General features: G+C 39.8%; 1 protein-coding gene across 3 annotated transcripts in view; it reads right to left on the bottom strand.

The window, feature by feature from the left end:
- CCDC30 (coiled-coil domain containing 30) overlaps positions 1 to 16891 on the bottom strand; it is a 110566-nt gene that overhangs the window by 72219 nt on the left and 21456 nt on the right. For all 3 annotated transcript variants that reach the window (XM_066376025.1, XM_066376026.1, XM_066376028.1), the window contains 2 exons: positions 5604 to 5719; positions 4862 to 4960 (listed from right to left, as the gene is read on the bottom strand). In XM_066376025.1, coding sequence (XP_066232122.1) covers positions 4862 to 4960; positions 5604 to 5719 — 215 coding nt within the window. The remainder of the gene's footprint in view (positions 1 to 4861; positions 4961 to 5603; positions 5720 to 16891) is intronic.

Genomic DNA, 16891 nt, shown 5'->3' with positions numbered 1-16891 from the left:
GTTCCTCATTAGTCCATTCCAATGGGCTGTGTGTGGGGTAAAGTAAGTGAAAGGACCATTGAGAGTCAATATAAAGCTTTATTATTTTAGAAATCCACACATATATCAAGTCTTGATGACACAGAAAAGAAAACTGGTTTATACCACAGCCTAAAAACACCCTCTTAAACAACCAATGGATCGAAGAAGAAATCACAAAAGAAATTAGGAAACACTCTAGAGACAAATGAAAATGAAAGTACAACATACTAAAGCTTCTAAGACGCAATGAAAGCAATGTCAGGGGGGAAATTTATAGCTATAAATGCTTACATCAAAGAACAAGAGAAATCTCAAATCAACAACCTAAATTTACAATTTCTTAAACTAGAAAAAGAACAAACTAAATCCAATGGTAGCAGAAGAAATAATAAAGGTTAGAGCAGATGTGGGGGTTACAGGGTCGGGGGAAGGAGAGGGAGGGGGTTGGGGGAGGGGAGGGGCACAAAGAAAACCAGTTAGAAGGTGATGGAAGACAATTGGACTTTGGGTGATGGGAATGCAGCATAATCAAATGTCAAAATAACCTAGAGATGTTTTCTCTGAACATATGTACCCTGATTTATCAATGTCACCCCATTACAATTAATTTTAAAATTAATTTAAAAATTATTTAAAAAAAGGTTAGATCAGAGATAAACTAGAAAATAGTAAAACATAAAAAAAAATCAGTAAAACTAAATGTTGGTTCTTTAAAAACAGATCAACAAAATTGACAAACCTTGAGCTAAATGACTCAGAGAACACACAAATCACTAAAATAAGAATTGTCCTGGCTGGCTGACCCAGTGGATAGAGTGTCAGCCTGGCATGCAGATGTCCCAGGTTCAATTCCCCATCAGGGCACACAGGAGAAGTGACCATTTGCTTCTCTTCCCCTCCCTCTCCCCCTTCTCTCTCTCTTACCCTCTTGTAGCCAGTTGCTCAACTGGTTTGAGCATTGGCCCTGGGGGCTAAGGATAGCTTGGTTGATTCTGGAATGGGCCCCAGATGGGGGTTGCCAGGTGAATCCCAGTCAGGAGGCATGCAGGAGTCTATCTCTCTGTCTCCTCTCCTCTCAAAAAAACCCACAAAAAACTACATTGGGATAGTACTTCACCCCCAATAGAATGGCTGTTATAGAAAGGATAGACTAAATCAAATGCTGGTGAGGGTGTGGAGAAATTGGAACTCTCATACACTGCCGATAGAAGTGTAAATGGTGCAGCTCCTTATAGAAAATAGCCTGGCAGTTCTTCAAAAGGTTAAACACAGAGTTAACATTTGACCCAAATATTCTACTTCTAGGTATGTACCCAAGAGAAATGAAAACATATCCACACAAAAGTTGTACATGAATGTTCATAGCAGCATTGCTCACAATAGCTACAAAGTGGAAAATACCAAAAGTCTATCAATTGATGAATGGAAAGACAAAATGTTGTAGACATTCACATAACAGAATATTATTCAGCAACAGAAAAGGATAAAGTACTGATTTATGCTACAGTATGGAAAGAAGCCAGAGGCAAAAGACACATGTTGTATGAGTCCACTGATATGAAATGTACAGGATAGGCAAATTCATTGAGATAAAAAGTAGATTAGTGGTTGCCAAGGAGCTGGGGGCCTGGGAGAATGGGAAATGACTACTAATGTGTATGGAGTTTTTTTTTAGGGCGATGAAAATATTCTAGAGTTACATAAATATTCTAGAATTGCACAACTTTGCATAATTTTTCATACTAAAAGCCAATGAATTATATACTCGAAAATGGTGAATCTTATAGTGTGCATATTATATTTCTACTTAAAAAATTTTAATATGTGTAAGATCTATGTACTGAAAACTATAAAACATTGCTGGCATAAATTAAAGAAGACCCAAATAAATGAAAAGACAGTCCATGTTTACACATTAGAGGACTCAATATTGTTAAAATATAAATTTTCCATAAACTGATCTAAATATTCAAGGCAAACCCAATCAAAATTCTAGCGGGAGGCCCTGGCCGGTTGGCTCAGTGGTAGAGCGTCGATCTGGCGTGCGGGGGACCCGGGTTCGATTCCCGGCCAGGGCACATAGGAGAAGCGCCCACTAGCTTCTCCACCCCCTCCCTCCTTCCTCTCTGTCTCTCTCTTCCCCTCCTGCAGCCGAGGCTCCATTGGAGCAAGGATGGCCCGGGCGCTGGGGATGGCTCCTTGGCCTCTGCCCCAGGCGCTAGAGTGGCTCTGGTCTCGGCAGAGCGACACCCCGGAGGGGCAGAGCATCGCCCCCTGGTGGGCAGAGCGTCGCCCCTGGTGGGCGTGCCGGCTGGATCCCGGTCGGGCGCATGCGGGAGTCTGTCTGACTGTCTTTCCCCGTTTCCAGCTTCAGAAAAGAAAAAGAAAAAAGAAAAAAAAAATTCTAGCGGGCATTTTTGTCAATGTTGACAAGCTAATTCTGAAATGTATATGGAAATGCAAAAGACATAGAATAGCCAAGACAACTTTGAGAAAGAAAAACTACATTGGAGATGTTTCTTTCTGACTTCAAGACATAAAATGAGAACATAGTATTATTCCAAGAACATACACAGATAAATGGAACAGAATAGACTCCAGAGATAGACTTGCATAATTAATTTTTAATAAAGCTGCCAATATAATTCAATAAAGAACTATCTTTTCAATAAATTATTCTGGAATAATCAGATATATATTTGGAAATAAATAAACCTCAACCCTTATCTCACACCACACATAAAAATTATGATCTGGTAGACCATACACGTAAATGCAGAAGCTAAAACTATAACACCTTTAGAATAGGAAAAATATTGTGACCTTGCTGTAGACAAAGATTCCTCAGACAGGCTTTCTGTGTCCTATCATAAAATTATAAATAAAAACATTGATGAATTGGTTTCTATCAAATTTTCAAAAGAACTACTCTTCATAAAACATTGTTAAGAAAATCAAAAAAGCCATAGCCTAATAGAAAATATTTGATATACATTTATCTAAAAAAGGACTGGCATCAAAAACATATATAGAATTCTTACAACTCAATATAAAGAATACATAGAACTCAATTAAAATTGAGCAAAACACCTGAACAGATGTTTCACAAAAGAATGCATACAAATGGCCAAATGGGCACATTCAAACATACTCACTGTCATTAGACACTCTCGAAAGTCAAAAAAACCCAACAACACACCACTACATGTCAGCTAGAATTTAAACGACTGACAGTAACAATGTTGGTAAAGATAAAGAGCAACTAAAAGTTCCATACCATTGTTGGTAGAAATGTAAAACAGTACAACTAATTCAAAACCAGTTTGGCAGTTTCTTATAAAATTAAAAACATGCTTACTCTATGACTTGGTTAATTCCACAGCTAGGTATTTATTCAAGATGGGGAAAAAAACCGGTAAATTAATACTAGTAGCAACTTTATTCACACTGGTCAAAACCTGGAAACAACCTGATTGTCTATCAAGCAATGGTGGATAAATAATTTATGGTATATCCACATATAGAAATATCACTAAATAATGTAAAAAATGAACTACTGATATAGGCAACAACATAGATAAATCGCAAAAGCATTATAAACTAAAGAAGTCAAACATAAGGGTATATTGTAGACAATTCAATGTATTTGAAATTCTAGAAAGGTATAGTAACAAAGCGGTGAAGTTGAAGGGGACTGATGGCTAAGGGGGAAGGAACTTTTTAGGCTAACGAGGATGTTTTCTTTCTTGATTGCAGTGGTTGTGATTATACAGATGTATGCATCTGTCAAAGCGCACTGAACTCATTCTTAAAATATGTATATTTATATTGTCGTAAACATTTCAATAAAGTTAATTTTATAAAAGAAAGACAAAAAAACTTAAACATATGAAAAAATAAATACTAGAAGGATAAACAAGAAACTAATAAAAATAAATCAACTTGCTTTAAATTAGAGCAACACTGGGTTCTTTGGGAATAATTTAGGTAAAAGTTACTGAAGTCTTACCTGGGAATTCCTTCTTTCCTTTTCTCTTTCCTGCCCCTCCTCACTCCCTCCCTTCCTACAAAAATGAATTATGTACCTGCAAGGGTGTTTTGGAAGACAGGAAGGATACTAGTTCCTTGGTTGAAATCAAATCCTGTGGCTCTAGTTTCCCTGATACCTAAAGGCCCGGGATATAGGGTCCAGGAAGTTATAATAAAAACAAGCTCAGTGAATGATATAACTCAGTAATAAGGGATGTCACTCATCTTAAGTATGTAAGAGGAAAGGCTGCCCCAAGAACACAGTCTAGCTCCTTGCCCTGAATGTCTGAAACAGCCCTATCTAAAACACATTGGCTTTTGCTCAGTTTGTTTTGTGTTTGATCAGTGATCACTTTATTGGCCACTTTAGAGGCCGATCATGCTGAAAAGACTAGATTCTCATACTAATGTATCTCATACTAATGTATAATGTATTTTATAATATTCAGTGTGTTTCCAATTAACACCACCACCACCACCACCACCACCACTACCACCACTGGCTGATGCTACAAATCAACTCCATTTTGATGATTAAAGATACCCTAGTTAGTTGCATCTTTGTAAAATTCTTTTCTTTAAAGAAACAACCTATTATAGTCTTCATATTAATTAATTGATTCCTGTGGGGAAGAAGTGAACAGAAACATAGCCTCTGTACCTCAATTTCTTCCTCAACTCTAAGTGGCTGAGCAATAGAGAAAGACAGGCAGTAGGAAGAGAGTAGCCAATGACCAGCAGCACCAAATGCTCTGGTGTACTCTGTAAAAACGTGACTTTAGAAACAGGAAGGAAGAGAACTTCATAATACCTGTACTTTCTGTTCAGCACTCACAGTTTTCCCAGGGGAGTGGTTTCCAAGTTGTTTATTATCTTGAGATTCACGAATCTCTCCTTTAAGCCTTTCAATCTGAAATACAAAAGTATTTTAAATACAAAAGTTGGGAGGGTGAAGAGTTGCTTTGTTCTTAAAATATACAAGTAATACATGAATACATTCTTCATGGAAAAAATTCAAACAACACATAGTTACACAGAGAAAAGAGTGATATCTCCCGTTACATAACCTTACCCCAATAATCTCTTCCTCCTTTCCAGAAGTAATACTGTTCACAATATACTCTTCCTAAAGTTTATCTCCCACATATCTGTATATACATATATATCAAACATATAAATATATATATCAGTATTAGATACACACATTTACAAAGACAACTTGAACAGTCTTTGTTTATTCATTCTTTCTTATAACATGAAATTTACCATGTTTACCATTTCTAAGTGTACAGTTCAGTAGCACTAGCCCATTCATATTATTGTGCAACTATCACCACCATCCATCTCCAGAATTTGTTTCATCTTGCATAACTGAAACTACATTATTGTAACTAGTAATTCCTCATTCTGCCCTCCTCCACCCAGCCCCTAGCAACCAATATTCTATCTTGCTACTCTAGGTACCTCATATAAGTGGAATCATACACTATTTGTCTTTCTTGTGACTTGCTTATTTCAATTAGCATAGTGACTTCAAGTTTCATCCAACTTACCACTTCTCCAAGCACTTTTTTTTCAGAGTCAAGTGATCGAACCCGAGTTCTTAAAGCCAGAATTTCCTCATTCAGTCTCTGATTGTGTTCCTTTGCTTTCTTTAGATCATTTGAATCTAAAACAGAAAACACACTCTACTCTACTGGAGCAAATTAAGAGCAAAGTCTTCATTTGGGGGCATTAACTCTAAAAACAGGAAGTGCTATTTCCTGGCCTTCTTGTCATATCTCTGCATATGTGATTCTCTGCACAAGAGAGCTATTAGACTCTAATGTCCAGTCCTAGAATATTCAACCAACCTAACGAAACAGGACAGAATGTTTTTTCTCACACCAAGACTAATGAATAGGACTTTTGAGTGTAAGGGTTTCCAGCAATAGATGTTCTTCCAGGACCTGGAATTTAAAATAGTTGAGCCTATCTTCTAAAAGTTAAATGACAGAAAATGATCTTCTTGGCTTCCTTGGATTCTGTCTCTCTTACACAACTCACATACTCCTAGATACTTCCCTTCTACTCAATAGCAAGTGCCCCATAGATAATGGAAGTTGTGAGCTAGGAACAGCGAATAAACAGATTCTCCTGGTTAAACAAGTTAATTCATCAAAGCCATCTTTCTGCCTATACCAGAACAAGCTCTTGATTTCACTAATCATTTGCATTTTTCTTAGACCCCATTTCATTTATTTCTGCTCTGATTTGTATTATTTCCTTTCTTCTACTGACTTTGGGCTTTGTTTGTTGTTCTTTTTCTAGTTAACTGCAAAGTTAGATTGTTTATTTGAGATTTTTCTCATTTCTTGAGGTAGGCCTGTAATGCTATGAATTTCCCTCTTAGGATTGCTTTTGTGTGTCCCATAGGTTTGGGGTTGTTGTGTTTTAATTTCCATTTGTTTCAATGTATACTTTGATTTGTTCCTTGATATCATTGTTAACCCATTCATTGTTTAGTAACATGTTATTTAGCCTCCATGTTTTTGTATGTTTTTCAGTTTCTTTCTTGTGAATATCTTATAGTTTTATACCATTATGGTCAGAGAAGATGCCTGATATGATCTCAATCTTTTTTTTTTTTAATTTGAGAGACAAAAAGAGAGAGAAACATCGATTTGCTGTTCCACATATTTATGCATTCATTGGTTGATTCTTGCATGTGCCCTGACCAGGGATTAAACCTGCAACCTTGTTGTATTGGGACAATGCTCTAATCAACTGATCTATGCAGCCAGGGCTTGGTTTCAATCTTCTTAAATTTATTGAGACTTGTTTTATATTCTAACATGTGTTCTATTTTAGAAAGTGTTCTAGGCCCTGGCCAGTTGGCTCAGCGGTAGAGCGTCGGCCTGGTGTGCGGGGGACCCGGGTTCGATTCCCGGCCAGGGCACATAGGAGAAGCGCCCATTTGCTTCTCCACTCCCCCCCTCCTTCCTCTCTGTCTCTCTCTTCCCCTCCTGCAGCCAAGGCTCCATTGGAGCAAAGATGGCCCGGACGCTGGGGATGGCTCCTTGGCCTCTGCCCCAGGCGCTAGAGTGGCTCTGGTCACCGCAGAGCGACACCCTGGAGGGGCAGAGCATCGCCCCCTGGTGGGCAGAGCGTTGCCCCCTGGTGGGCGTGCCGGGTGGATCCCGGTCGGGCGCATGCGGGAGTCTGTCTGACTGTCTCTCCTCGTTTCCAGCTTCAGAAAAATACAAAAAAAAAAAAAAAAAAAAGAAAGTGTTCTATGTATACTTGAAAAGAATGTATATTCTGCTGCTTTGGGGTGAAATATTCTGAAGGTATCAATTAAATCCATTTGATCTAGTGTGTCATTTCCACTCTTTCCTCATTGATTTTCTGTCTGGAAGGTCTATCATTGATGTCAATGGAGTGTTAAAATCCTCTACTCTGACTGTATTACTGTCAATCTCTCCCTTTCTGTCCATCAAGATTTGTTTTATATATTTAGGTGCGCTTATGTTAGGTTATATCCTCTTGTTGGATTGCTCCCTTTATCATTATGTAGTGTTCTTCTTTGTCTCTTAGTATAGCCTTTGTTTTAAAGTCTATTTTATCAGATATACGTATTGCTATCTCAGTTTTTTAAAAGTTCCATTTGCATGAAATATCTTTTTCCATCCCTTTACTTTTAGTTTGTATCTTTCATTTTGAGGTGGGTCTCTTGTATGCAGCATATGTATATATGGCTTTTATTTTCTTATGCATTCAGCTACACTATGTCTTTTGAATGGAGCATTTAAGCCACCTACATTTAAAGTGACTATTGATAGGGCCCTGGCTGGTTGGCTCCGTGGATAGAGCATCAGCCCAAAGTATGGACATCCCAGGTTTGATTCCTGTTGAGGGCACACAAGAGAAGTGACCATCTGCTTTTTGCTTCCTCATTCTCCCCCTTATTTCCCTCTTTCCCTCCAGCAGCCAGTGGCTTGGTAGGTCCAAGCACATCAGCCTCAGGCACTAAAAATAGCTCAGCTGATTAGAGTAGCAGCGCCAGGCTGGGATTGTTGGGTAGATCAACAGGGGTGTAGGAGTCTGTCTCACTATCTCTCCTCCTCTCACTTAAAAAGTAAATAAATAAAGTGATTATGGTAAGTACGTATTTATTGCCATTTTATTCTTTTTAACTATGTTCCTCTTTTTTTTCTTCTTATTAAAGCAGGCCCTTTAACATTTCTTGTAATACTGGTTTGGTGGTAATGAACTCCTTTAGCCTTTTTTTGTCTGTGAAGCTCCTTATTTCCCCTTCAATTTTGAATGATAGCCTTGCTGGGTAAAGTAGTTTTGGTTGTAGAGCCTTACTTTTCATTACTTTGTATATTTCATGCCAATCTCTTCTGGCCTGAAATCCTGAAACACTCCTGTTGAGAAATCAGTTGACAGACTTATGGGAACTCCCTAACTGACTTTCTCTTGTTGTTCTTAAGATTTTCTCTTTGTTTTAAGCTTTGACATTTTAATTATGATATATCTTGGTGTGGACTTTCTAGGTTAATTTTGTTTGGGACTCTCTATGCTTCCTGGACTTGTGTGTCTTTTTTATTCACCAGGTTAGGGAAGATTTCAGTCATTATTTCTTTAAATAGGTACTCCATCCCTTTCTCTCTCTCTCTCTCTAGGACGAGGATGTTGTTACACTTCATATATGTCCCAAAGGTCCTTTAAACTATCCTCATTTTTTAAAATTCTTTTTTCTTTTGCAATTCTGATTGTTTTCTGATACCTTGTCTTCCAAGTAACTGATTCAATCATCTGCTTCATCCAACCTACTGTTTATTCTTTCTAGTGTATTTATCACTTCAGATATTATATTCTTCATTTCTGACTAGTTCTTTTTTTATGGTTTCAGGGTTTTCATGCTGTTGTAGTTCTCATTAAGTCCTTGAGCATCCTTATGGCTATTTTTTTTAACTCTATATGTGGTAAATTGCTTGCCTCTATTTCATTTAACTCTTTTTCTGGAGATTTCTCCTGTTCATTTATTTGAGGGATGTTTCTTTACCTATTTTGGCTGCTTCTTTGTGTTTGTTGCTACGTATTAGGTAAATCTGCTATGTCTCCCAGTCTTGGAAGAATGGCCTTATGTAGGTGCCCTGTGGGACCCAGTGGTGAAGTCTCATTGATCACCTGACCTGAATGCTCCAGGAATGTCCCTTGTGGGGTTAGGGGGGTTATGTGATCCCTCTTGTTGTAATTGAGTCTTGATTTCTACTGGCCCATTTTTGCATGGGTTCAACCCTTAGGCTGGCTGAATGTGAGGACTGAACCCGATCACAGTGTATGGGCTGCTGTGTAGTTGCTGATCACACAAAGCAAACTTTGCCTCAGCAGAGATTTCCCTTTGGAAATACCACTTGAGAAGTTGTTGGATCCCACTCTGATGTCTGAAGCTGGCCACTGGGTGTATTGGTTCTGAAACCTTTTGGGAGGTACTCCAGCACAGGTCAATGTCATATGTTGCCTGTGACTGGCCCTGGGAAACCTTTTTGGAGCTACAAAGCAAGCCACAGTTCGTGGCTACCTCTGCTGGACCTGAGTGTGCATGGGATGGACCAAGTTATACACCAAGACCAGCTTCCTTAGCATTGAGCCTGGGCAGGCCGCCCAAAGGTCCAAGGCATCCCAATGTCTGCCTCCACCTGCCCCCACCTCCCAGCTGCCTGTTAGGCTTACTGGCAGTACTCAAGTTGCACAAGGTAAGTTCTCAGTAAGTCACCAGGTAGGGGTGAGTGGTGTTCAACAGAATAATAGAAGTTCAAACTGGGTGCCAGTGATGGGTCTGAGACCATTCAGAAAAAGTCCCATGTTATACCAAATCTAGCCGCCACCTTCCAGGTGCCTGTAAAACTCTGTGGTGAGGTGGGGTCTCAGGGACTCATCAGGGTGAAGACAGAAGAGTTTATCAGGTCCCCAAAATAATATTTGACTACATAAAGAGAGGGCATTGCACCAGTCATGCATGCAAGGAAAAAGTAGCCTCCATCCCAGAGCCACATAACTCAATCTGTCCCAGATTCTGCCAGAAGCCCAAGTTCAGCAGGGCAGGCCCCCTGGGAGTCAGGACGGTGGGGCTAGTGGATCTCCTATGAGGAGGTGGTGCCAATCAGGCTTGGGGAAAGGTGGAGGAAGTGGTCCTACCCCAGAGCCAGACAACTCAGTCTGTCCTGGGCTCTACCCAGAACTCCTCAGGAGCCCACACTCAGTAGGGAAGATGGAGTTAGCAGATCTCCTATGAGGGATAGGTGCCAGTCATGTTCATAGGAAAGTGGGGAGAGTGGCCCCCATCAGAAAGCCACACAACTCAGTTACTGATTACCCCTGAGTATGCCCAGACCTCTACATCCCAGCCCAGGCAGCTGACTCCTCAGTAGAGTGTGAGCTCCACAGGGTGGGCTGACAGGGAGTCCCGAGGGTTGGGCTATTGCATTCCCCTAGGTGATGCAGCAAGGAGGGGAGGGCTGTACCCAAGAAAGATGGCATCCATGGGGTGGGACTCAGCACAGGGATCCTGGTGGCTGTCCCTGCAGTTCTCTCCCCAAAGGCACAAACCCCAGTCTCTCATCACGTGACTCTAGTCAGCTCTGCCCTCCCTCTGCCTAGGGCAGCGGTTCTCAACCTGTGGGTCTCGATGGCTTTAGGCGACCCCTGTGTTTTGGTCGTTCGACCCCCGCTGGGGTTGTGACCCACAGGTTGAGAACCACTGGCCTAGGGTGAGTGGCTATGAATAAGATTTGGTGCACTGGCCCTTTAAGAGGATGCCTATGTCTCTAGCAATCTCCTGCGTCTCCCTAGCAGACAGAATCTCGGCTGACGGTCACAGCCCTATGTTATGGGGGTGCCTTTTCCTGGTCCTAGTGCTCTGGGTTGGGGAGCCCAGGGTAGGGTTGAGACCCCATAGTCCTCAGGGGGGATCTTTGCAGCTGAGATATCCCTCTGGACTGTCAGCCACTACCCATGGGAGTGGGGCCAGCCCTTTTTTTTTTGTCTCTGTCCTTCCTACAAGTCTCAATGTGGCTTCTTTTTTAAATCCTTGGTTATAGGACTTCTGTTCAGCTACTCTTCAGCTGGTTATTCAGGTTGATCTATTTTCCAGTTTGGTCCTGGGAGGAGGTAAATGTAACTTCCACCTACTCTGCTGCCATCTTGGGTCCCCTGAGAAGATATGTCATTCTTATTAATAGATGCAAGGTATCCACTGTACAGTCATTTATGCAGCCAAATCACTGTAGATAAACACAACTTAATTTTATTACCCAGCAAGTTCACTCTTACTCTCTACTTTTACAATTTGTTCTATGTCATTAGGGATAATGTAAAGTCTCTGTCTGGTTTGGTTATCAAAGTAATGCTGACCACTTAAAAGTGGAGAAGTATTTTCTTCAATTTTCTGGAAGAGTTTATGTAAAATCAGTGTTATTTATTCCTTAAAAGGCTGTTAGAATTCATCAGTGAAGTCATCTGAGCTTAGAGTTTTCTTCATGAGAAGATTTTTAACTATAAATTCAATTTCTTTGGTAGATTTTGGGCTATTTCTTTTTGAATGAGGTTTGATTGTTTGTGTCCTTCAAAAATGTGTTCACCTCATCCAGGTCATTAAATTTATTGTCATAAAGTTGTTCAAAATAATTTCCTTATTAACATTTTGACCTGAAGAAATGTTTTCTCTGTCATTTCTTATATGGCAATTTGCATCATCTCTCATTTTTTCATGAACAATCCAGTTTAAAGTCTAACAATGTTATTGATCCTTCCAAAGAACCAACTCTTGGTTTCAATAGTTTACTCTATTGTAGTTGTATTTTTAATTTTATTGACTTCAACTCTTATTTTTAGCATCTCTTTTTTTTTTCTTGCTTTGGATTTAATTTGCTCTTGTTTTGGGTTTTTTAAGGTAGAAGCTTAGATTTTTTTTTTAAATCCTGTTTTGATTTCTGGTATAAGCTTTGAATCATACAAAATTCTCTCTATAAGCACTGTCTTAGTTGCATTCCACAATTATCAATGTTGTATTTTCATTTCATTCAAGTTAATTAATAGAAAATATTCCCTAATATCACCTGTAATTTTTTTCTCTGAAGGGATGGAATTTAGAAGCATCCTATTTAACTCTCAAAAATTTGGTGATATTCTAAACATACTTCTGTTATTGCTTTTTAGTTTAATTCTATTATGGTCAGAGAATGTAATTTGTTTTTCAGTTTTGCAGAAATTTGCTTTAAGGCCCAGGATGATCTCTCTTGGTAAATGTGCCACCTGTACTTGAAAAGAATGTAATATTCTGGTGTTTTCTATAATTATCAATTAGGTCATGTTGTTGGTAGTTATAAGGTCTTCTGTATGCTTACTGATTTTGTTTACTTGCTCTACCAGTTACTAAGAAAGCAGTACTCATTTCATAATTGTATTCATACAATTTTGAGAAGGAGGGTTAAGAATTACAATGTGTGTGTGGATTTTTCTCCATGTACCCAAGCAATTCTCAGACAGCACCTTGGTTTCCTACAGTTCAACTCAATTCTAACACTATCTACTTAGAAATAGCATCAGAGTCCACAGGTTAAGTCAGTTCAAATGCCAATCACAAGCTCAGGTAGTTACCTTTGCTTCTGACTTATTGGTTATAAGTCAGATTCCCATGACCTACACCTTGAGTTTGGTTAATTTGCTAGAGTGACTCACAGAACTCAGAGAAACATTTTACTTATTAGACTACTGGTTTATGGCCCTGGCCAGTTGGCTCAGGAGTAGAGCATCGACCTGGCATGTGGAAGTCCTGAGTTTGATTCCTGGTCAGGGCACACAAGAGAGGAGACCATCTGCTTTTCTCTCTCTCTTTCTCTCTCTTCTCCTCCCTCAGCCATGGCTCAATTGATTCGAGCACACTGGCCCTGGCAACTGAGGATGGCTTCATGGAGCCTTGCCTCAGGTGCTAAAAATAGCTCAGTTGCAAGCATGGCCTAAGATGGGCAGAGCATCAGCCCCAGACAGGGGTTGCCAGGTAGACCCCGGTTGGGGCATATGTGGGAGTCTGTCTCTGTATCTCCCCTACTTTCACTTAAAAAAAAAGTATTACCAGTGGATTATAAAAAGATATATCTCAGGAATGGCTAGATGGAAGAAACGCATAGTGCAAGGTATGGGAAAAGGGGTGTGGAACTTCCATGCTCTCCCAGACAGTGTTACTCTCCCCTAGTCTCCATGTGTTGTTCACCAACCTGGAAGCTCTCTGAACCCTCTCCTTTTGGGTTTTTGTGGAGGCTCCATTACATAGACAATGGCTGATTAAATCAATGGCTATTGGTAACTGAACTTAATCTCTAGCCCCTTTCCCTTTTCAGGGGATGAGGAAGAGGGAAAATCATGGTAACTAGTTTCTATCATCCTGTGACTATCTAGGGGCTTTCTGAAAGTCCTCATTAACATAGCAAGATACCTTTATTGCTCTCATCACTTAGGAAATTGCAAAGGTTTTAGGAGCTGCATGCTTGAAACATGACCAAATATATATTTCTTAGTTTGGATCACAGCATCACAGGGTAAACCTTATTTTACAGTTACTTAAAACTAGTAAACGGCTCTGGCTGGTTGGCTTAGAGCAGGGGTTGGGAACCTATGGCTCGTGAGCCAGATGTGGCTCTTTTGATGGCTGCATCTGGCTTGCAGACAAATCTTTAATAACGTTAAAAATATAAAACATTCTTATGTATTACAATTCATTCATTTCCTACCGCTCATGTTCATGGTTGCGGGTGGCTAGAGCCAATCACAGCTGTCCTCCGGACAACACCAAATTTTTATTGGATAATGCGTAATGTACATGGGTTGTTGTATGGCTCTCACTGAATTACATTTTAAAATATGTGGCGTTCATGGCTCTCTCAGCCAAAAGGGTTCCCGACCCCTGGCTTAGAGTGTTGGCCTAGTGCGTGGACATCAGGTTAGATTCCTGGTCAGAGCCCTGGCCGGTTGGCTCAGTGGTAGAGCGTTGGCCTGATGTGTAGAAGTCCTGGGTTGGATTCCCGGCCAGGACACACAGGAGAAGAGCCCATCTGCTTCTCCACCCTTCCCCTTCTCCTTTTTCTCTATCTCTCTCTTCCCCTCCTGCAGCCAAGGCTTCACTGGAGCAAAGTTGGCCCAGGCACTGAGGATGGCTCCATGGCCTCGGCCTCAGGCACTGGAATGGCTCCAATTGAGGGGAGCAACACCCCAGATGGGCACAGCATCGCCCCCTGGTGGGCATGCTGGGTGGATCCCAGTCAGGCACATGCAGGAGTCTGTCTGTATGCCAGCACCCCCCACACCGCTTCTCACTTCAGAAAAATACAAAAAAAAAAAAAAAAAAAGATTCCTGGTCAGGGCACACAGGAGAGGCAACCATCTGCTTCTCCTCCATCCCCCTCACCTCTGTCTCTCTTCCCCTCCTGCAGCCATGGATTTATTGATTTGAGCACATTGCCTCAGCACTGAGGATGGCTACATGGAGTCTCGCTTCAGGTGCTAAAAATAGCTTGGTTGTAAGCATGGGGTGCATGTAGGAGTCTATCTCTCTATTGCCCTTCCTCTCACTTGGAAAAGAAGAAAAAAAAATAAAGTAGTAAACATATTTATTTATTTTTTTGGGTATATGCTATACATTTTTTTATTACTAATTTTAATGTGGTGACATTGATAAATCAAGGTACATATGTTCAGAGAAAACATCTCCAGGTAATTTTGACATTTGATTATGTTGCATGCCATCACCCAAAGTCAAATTGTCTTCCATCACTTTCTATCTGGTTTTCTTTGTGCTCCTCCCCTCCCCCCCCCCCCCATAACCACCACCCTCTTGTCCATGACTCTGAGTCTCATTTTTATGTCCCACCTATGTATGGAATTATATAGTTCTTAGTTTTTTCTGATTTACTTATTTCACTCAGTATAATGTTATCAAGGTCCATCCATGTTGTTGTAAATGATCCAATGTCATCATTTCTTATGGCTAAGTGATATCACGTAGTTTATATGTACCAAAGCTTTTTAATCCACTCGTCCACTGATGGACACTTGGGCTGTTTCCAGATCTTTGCTATTGTGAACAATGCTGCCATAAACATGGGGGTGCATTTCTCCTTTTGAAACAGTGCTATGTTGTTCTTGGGGTATATTCCTAAAAGTGGGATAGCTAGGTCAAAGGCAGTTCGATTTTTAATTTTTTGAGGAATCTTCATACTGTTTTCCATAGTGGCTGCACCAGTCTGTATTCCCACCAGCAGTGCAGGAGGGTTCCCTTTTCTCCACATCCTCGCCAGCACTTATTCTGTGTTGTTTTGCCATTCTGACTTGTATGAGGTGATATCTCATTGTGGTTTTAATTTGCATTTCTCTAATCATTAGTGATGTTGAGCGTTTTTTCATCTGCCTATTGGACATCTGTATGTCCTCCTTGGAAAAGTGTCTATCATTTCTTTTGCCCATTTTTTGATTGGATTGTTTGTCTTCCTGGTGTTGAGTTTTACAAGTTCTTTATAAATTTTGGTTATTAACCCTTTATCAGACGTATTGTCAAATATATTCTCCCATTGTGTAGTTTGACTTTTTATTCTGTTCTTATTGTCTTTAGCTGTGCAAAAGCTTTTTAGTTTGATATAGTCCCATTTGTTTATCCTGTCTTTTATTTCACTTGTCCGTGGAGATAAATCAGCAAATATAATGCTGTGAGAGATGTCGGAGAGCTTACTGCCTATGTTTTCTGCTAAGATGCTCATGGTTTCACGGCTTACATTTAAGTCTTTTATCCATTTTGAGTTTATTTTTGTGAATGGTATAAGTTGGTGGTCTAGTTTCATTTTTTTGCAGGTAGATGTCCAATTTTCCCAACACCATTTGTTAAAGAAGCTGTCTTTACTCCAATGTATGCTCTTACCTCCTTTGTCAAATATCAGTTGTCCATAAAGGTGTGGGTTTATTTCTGGGTTCTCTGTTCTGTTCCATTGATCTATATGCCTGTTCTTATGCCAGTACCAGGCTGTTTTGAGTACAATGGCCTTGTAGTATAACTTGATATCAGGAGGTATGATACCTCCCATTTTATTCTTCCTTTTCAAGATTGCTGAGGCTATTTGTGTTCTTTTTTGGTTCCATATAAATTTTTGGAATATGTGTTCTATATCTTTGAAGTATGTCATTGGTATTTTAATTGGTATTGCATTGAATTTATAAATTGCTTTGGGTAATATAGACATTTTAATGATGTTTATTCTTCCTAACCATGAGCATGGTATATGTTTCCACTTGTTTGTATCTTCCTTGATTTCTTTTATCAATGTTTTATAATTTTCTGAGTACAAATCTTTAATCTCCTTGGTTAAATTTACTCCTAGGTACATTATTTTTTTGGTTGCAATAGTGAAGGGGATTGTTTCCTTAATTTCTCTTCTTGACAGTTCATTGTTGGTATACAAAAATGCCTCTGATTTCTGAATATTAATTTTATATCCTGCCACCTTGCTGAATTCATTTATCAGGTCCAGTAGTTTTTTGACTGAGACTTTAGGGTTTTCTTTACACACTATCATATCATCTACAAATAATGATAGTTTTACTTCTTCTTTTCCTATTTGGAAGCCTTTATTTCTTCTTCTTGTCTGATTGATGTGGCTAGGACTTCCAGAACTATGTTGAATAAGAGTGGTGAAAGGGGCAACCCTGCCTTGTACCTGATCTTAAGAGGATTGCTTTTAATTTTTGCCCATTGAGTATGATGTTGGCTGTGGGTTTGTCATAGATGGCCTTTATAATGTTGAGGTATGTT

The sequence above is a fragment of the Saccopteryx leptura genome, chromosome 3 (genome assembly GCF_036850995.1).
Source record: "Saccopteryx leptura isolate mSacLep1 chromosome 3, mSacLep1_pri_phased_curated, whole genome shotgun sequence".
NCBI lineage: Eukaryota > Metazoa > Chordata > Mammalia > Chiroptera > Emballonuridae > Saccopteryx > Saccopteryx leptura.
The sequence above is the reverse complement of the archived record's forward strand: the minus strand, read 5'-3'. Positions and strand labels throughout refer to the sequence as shown.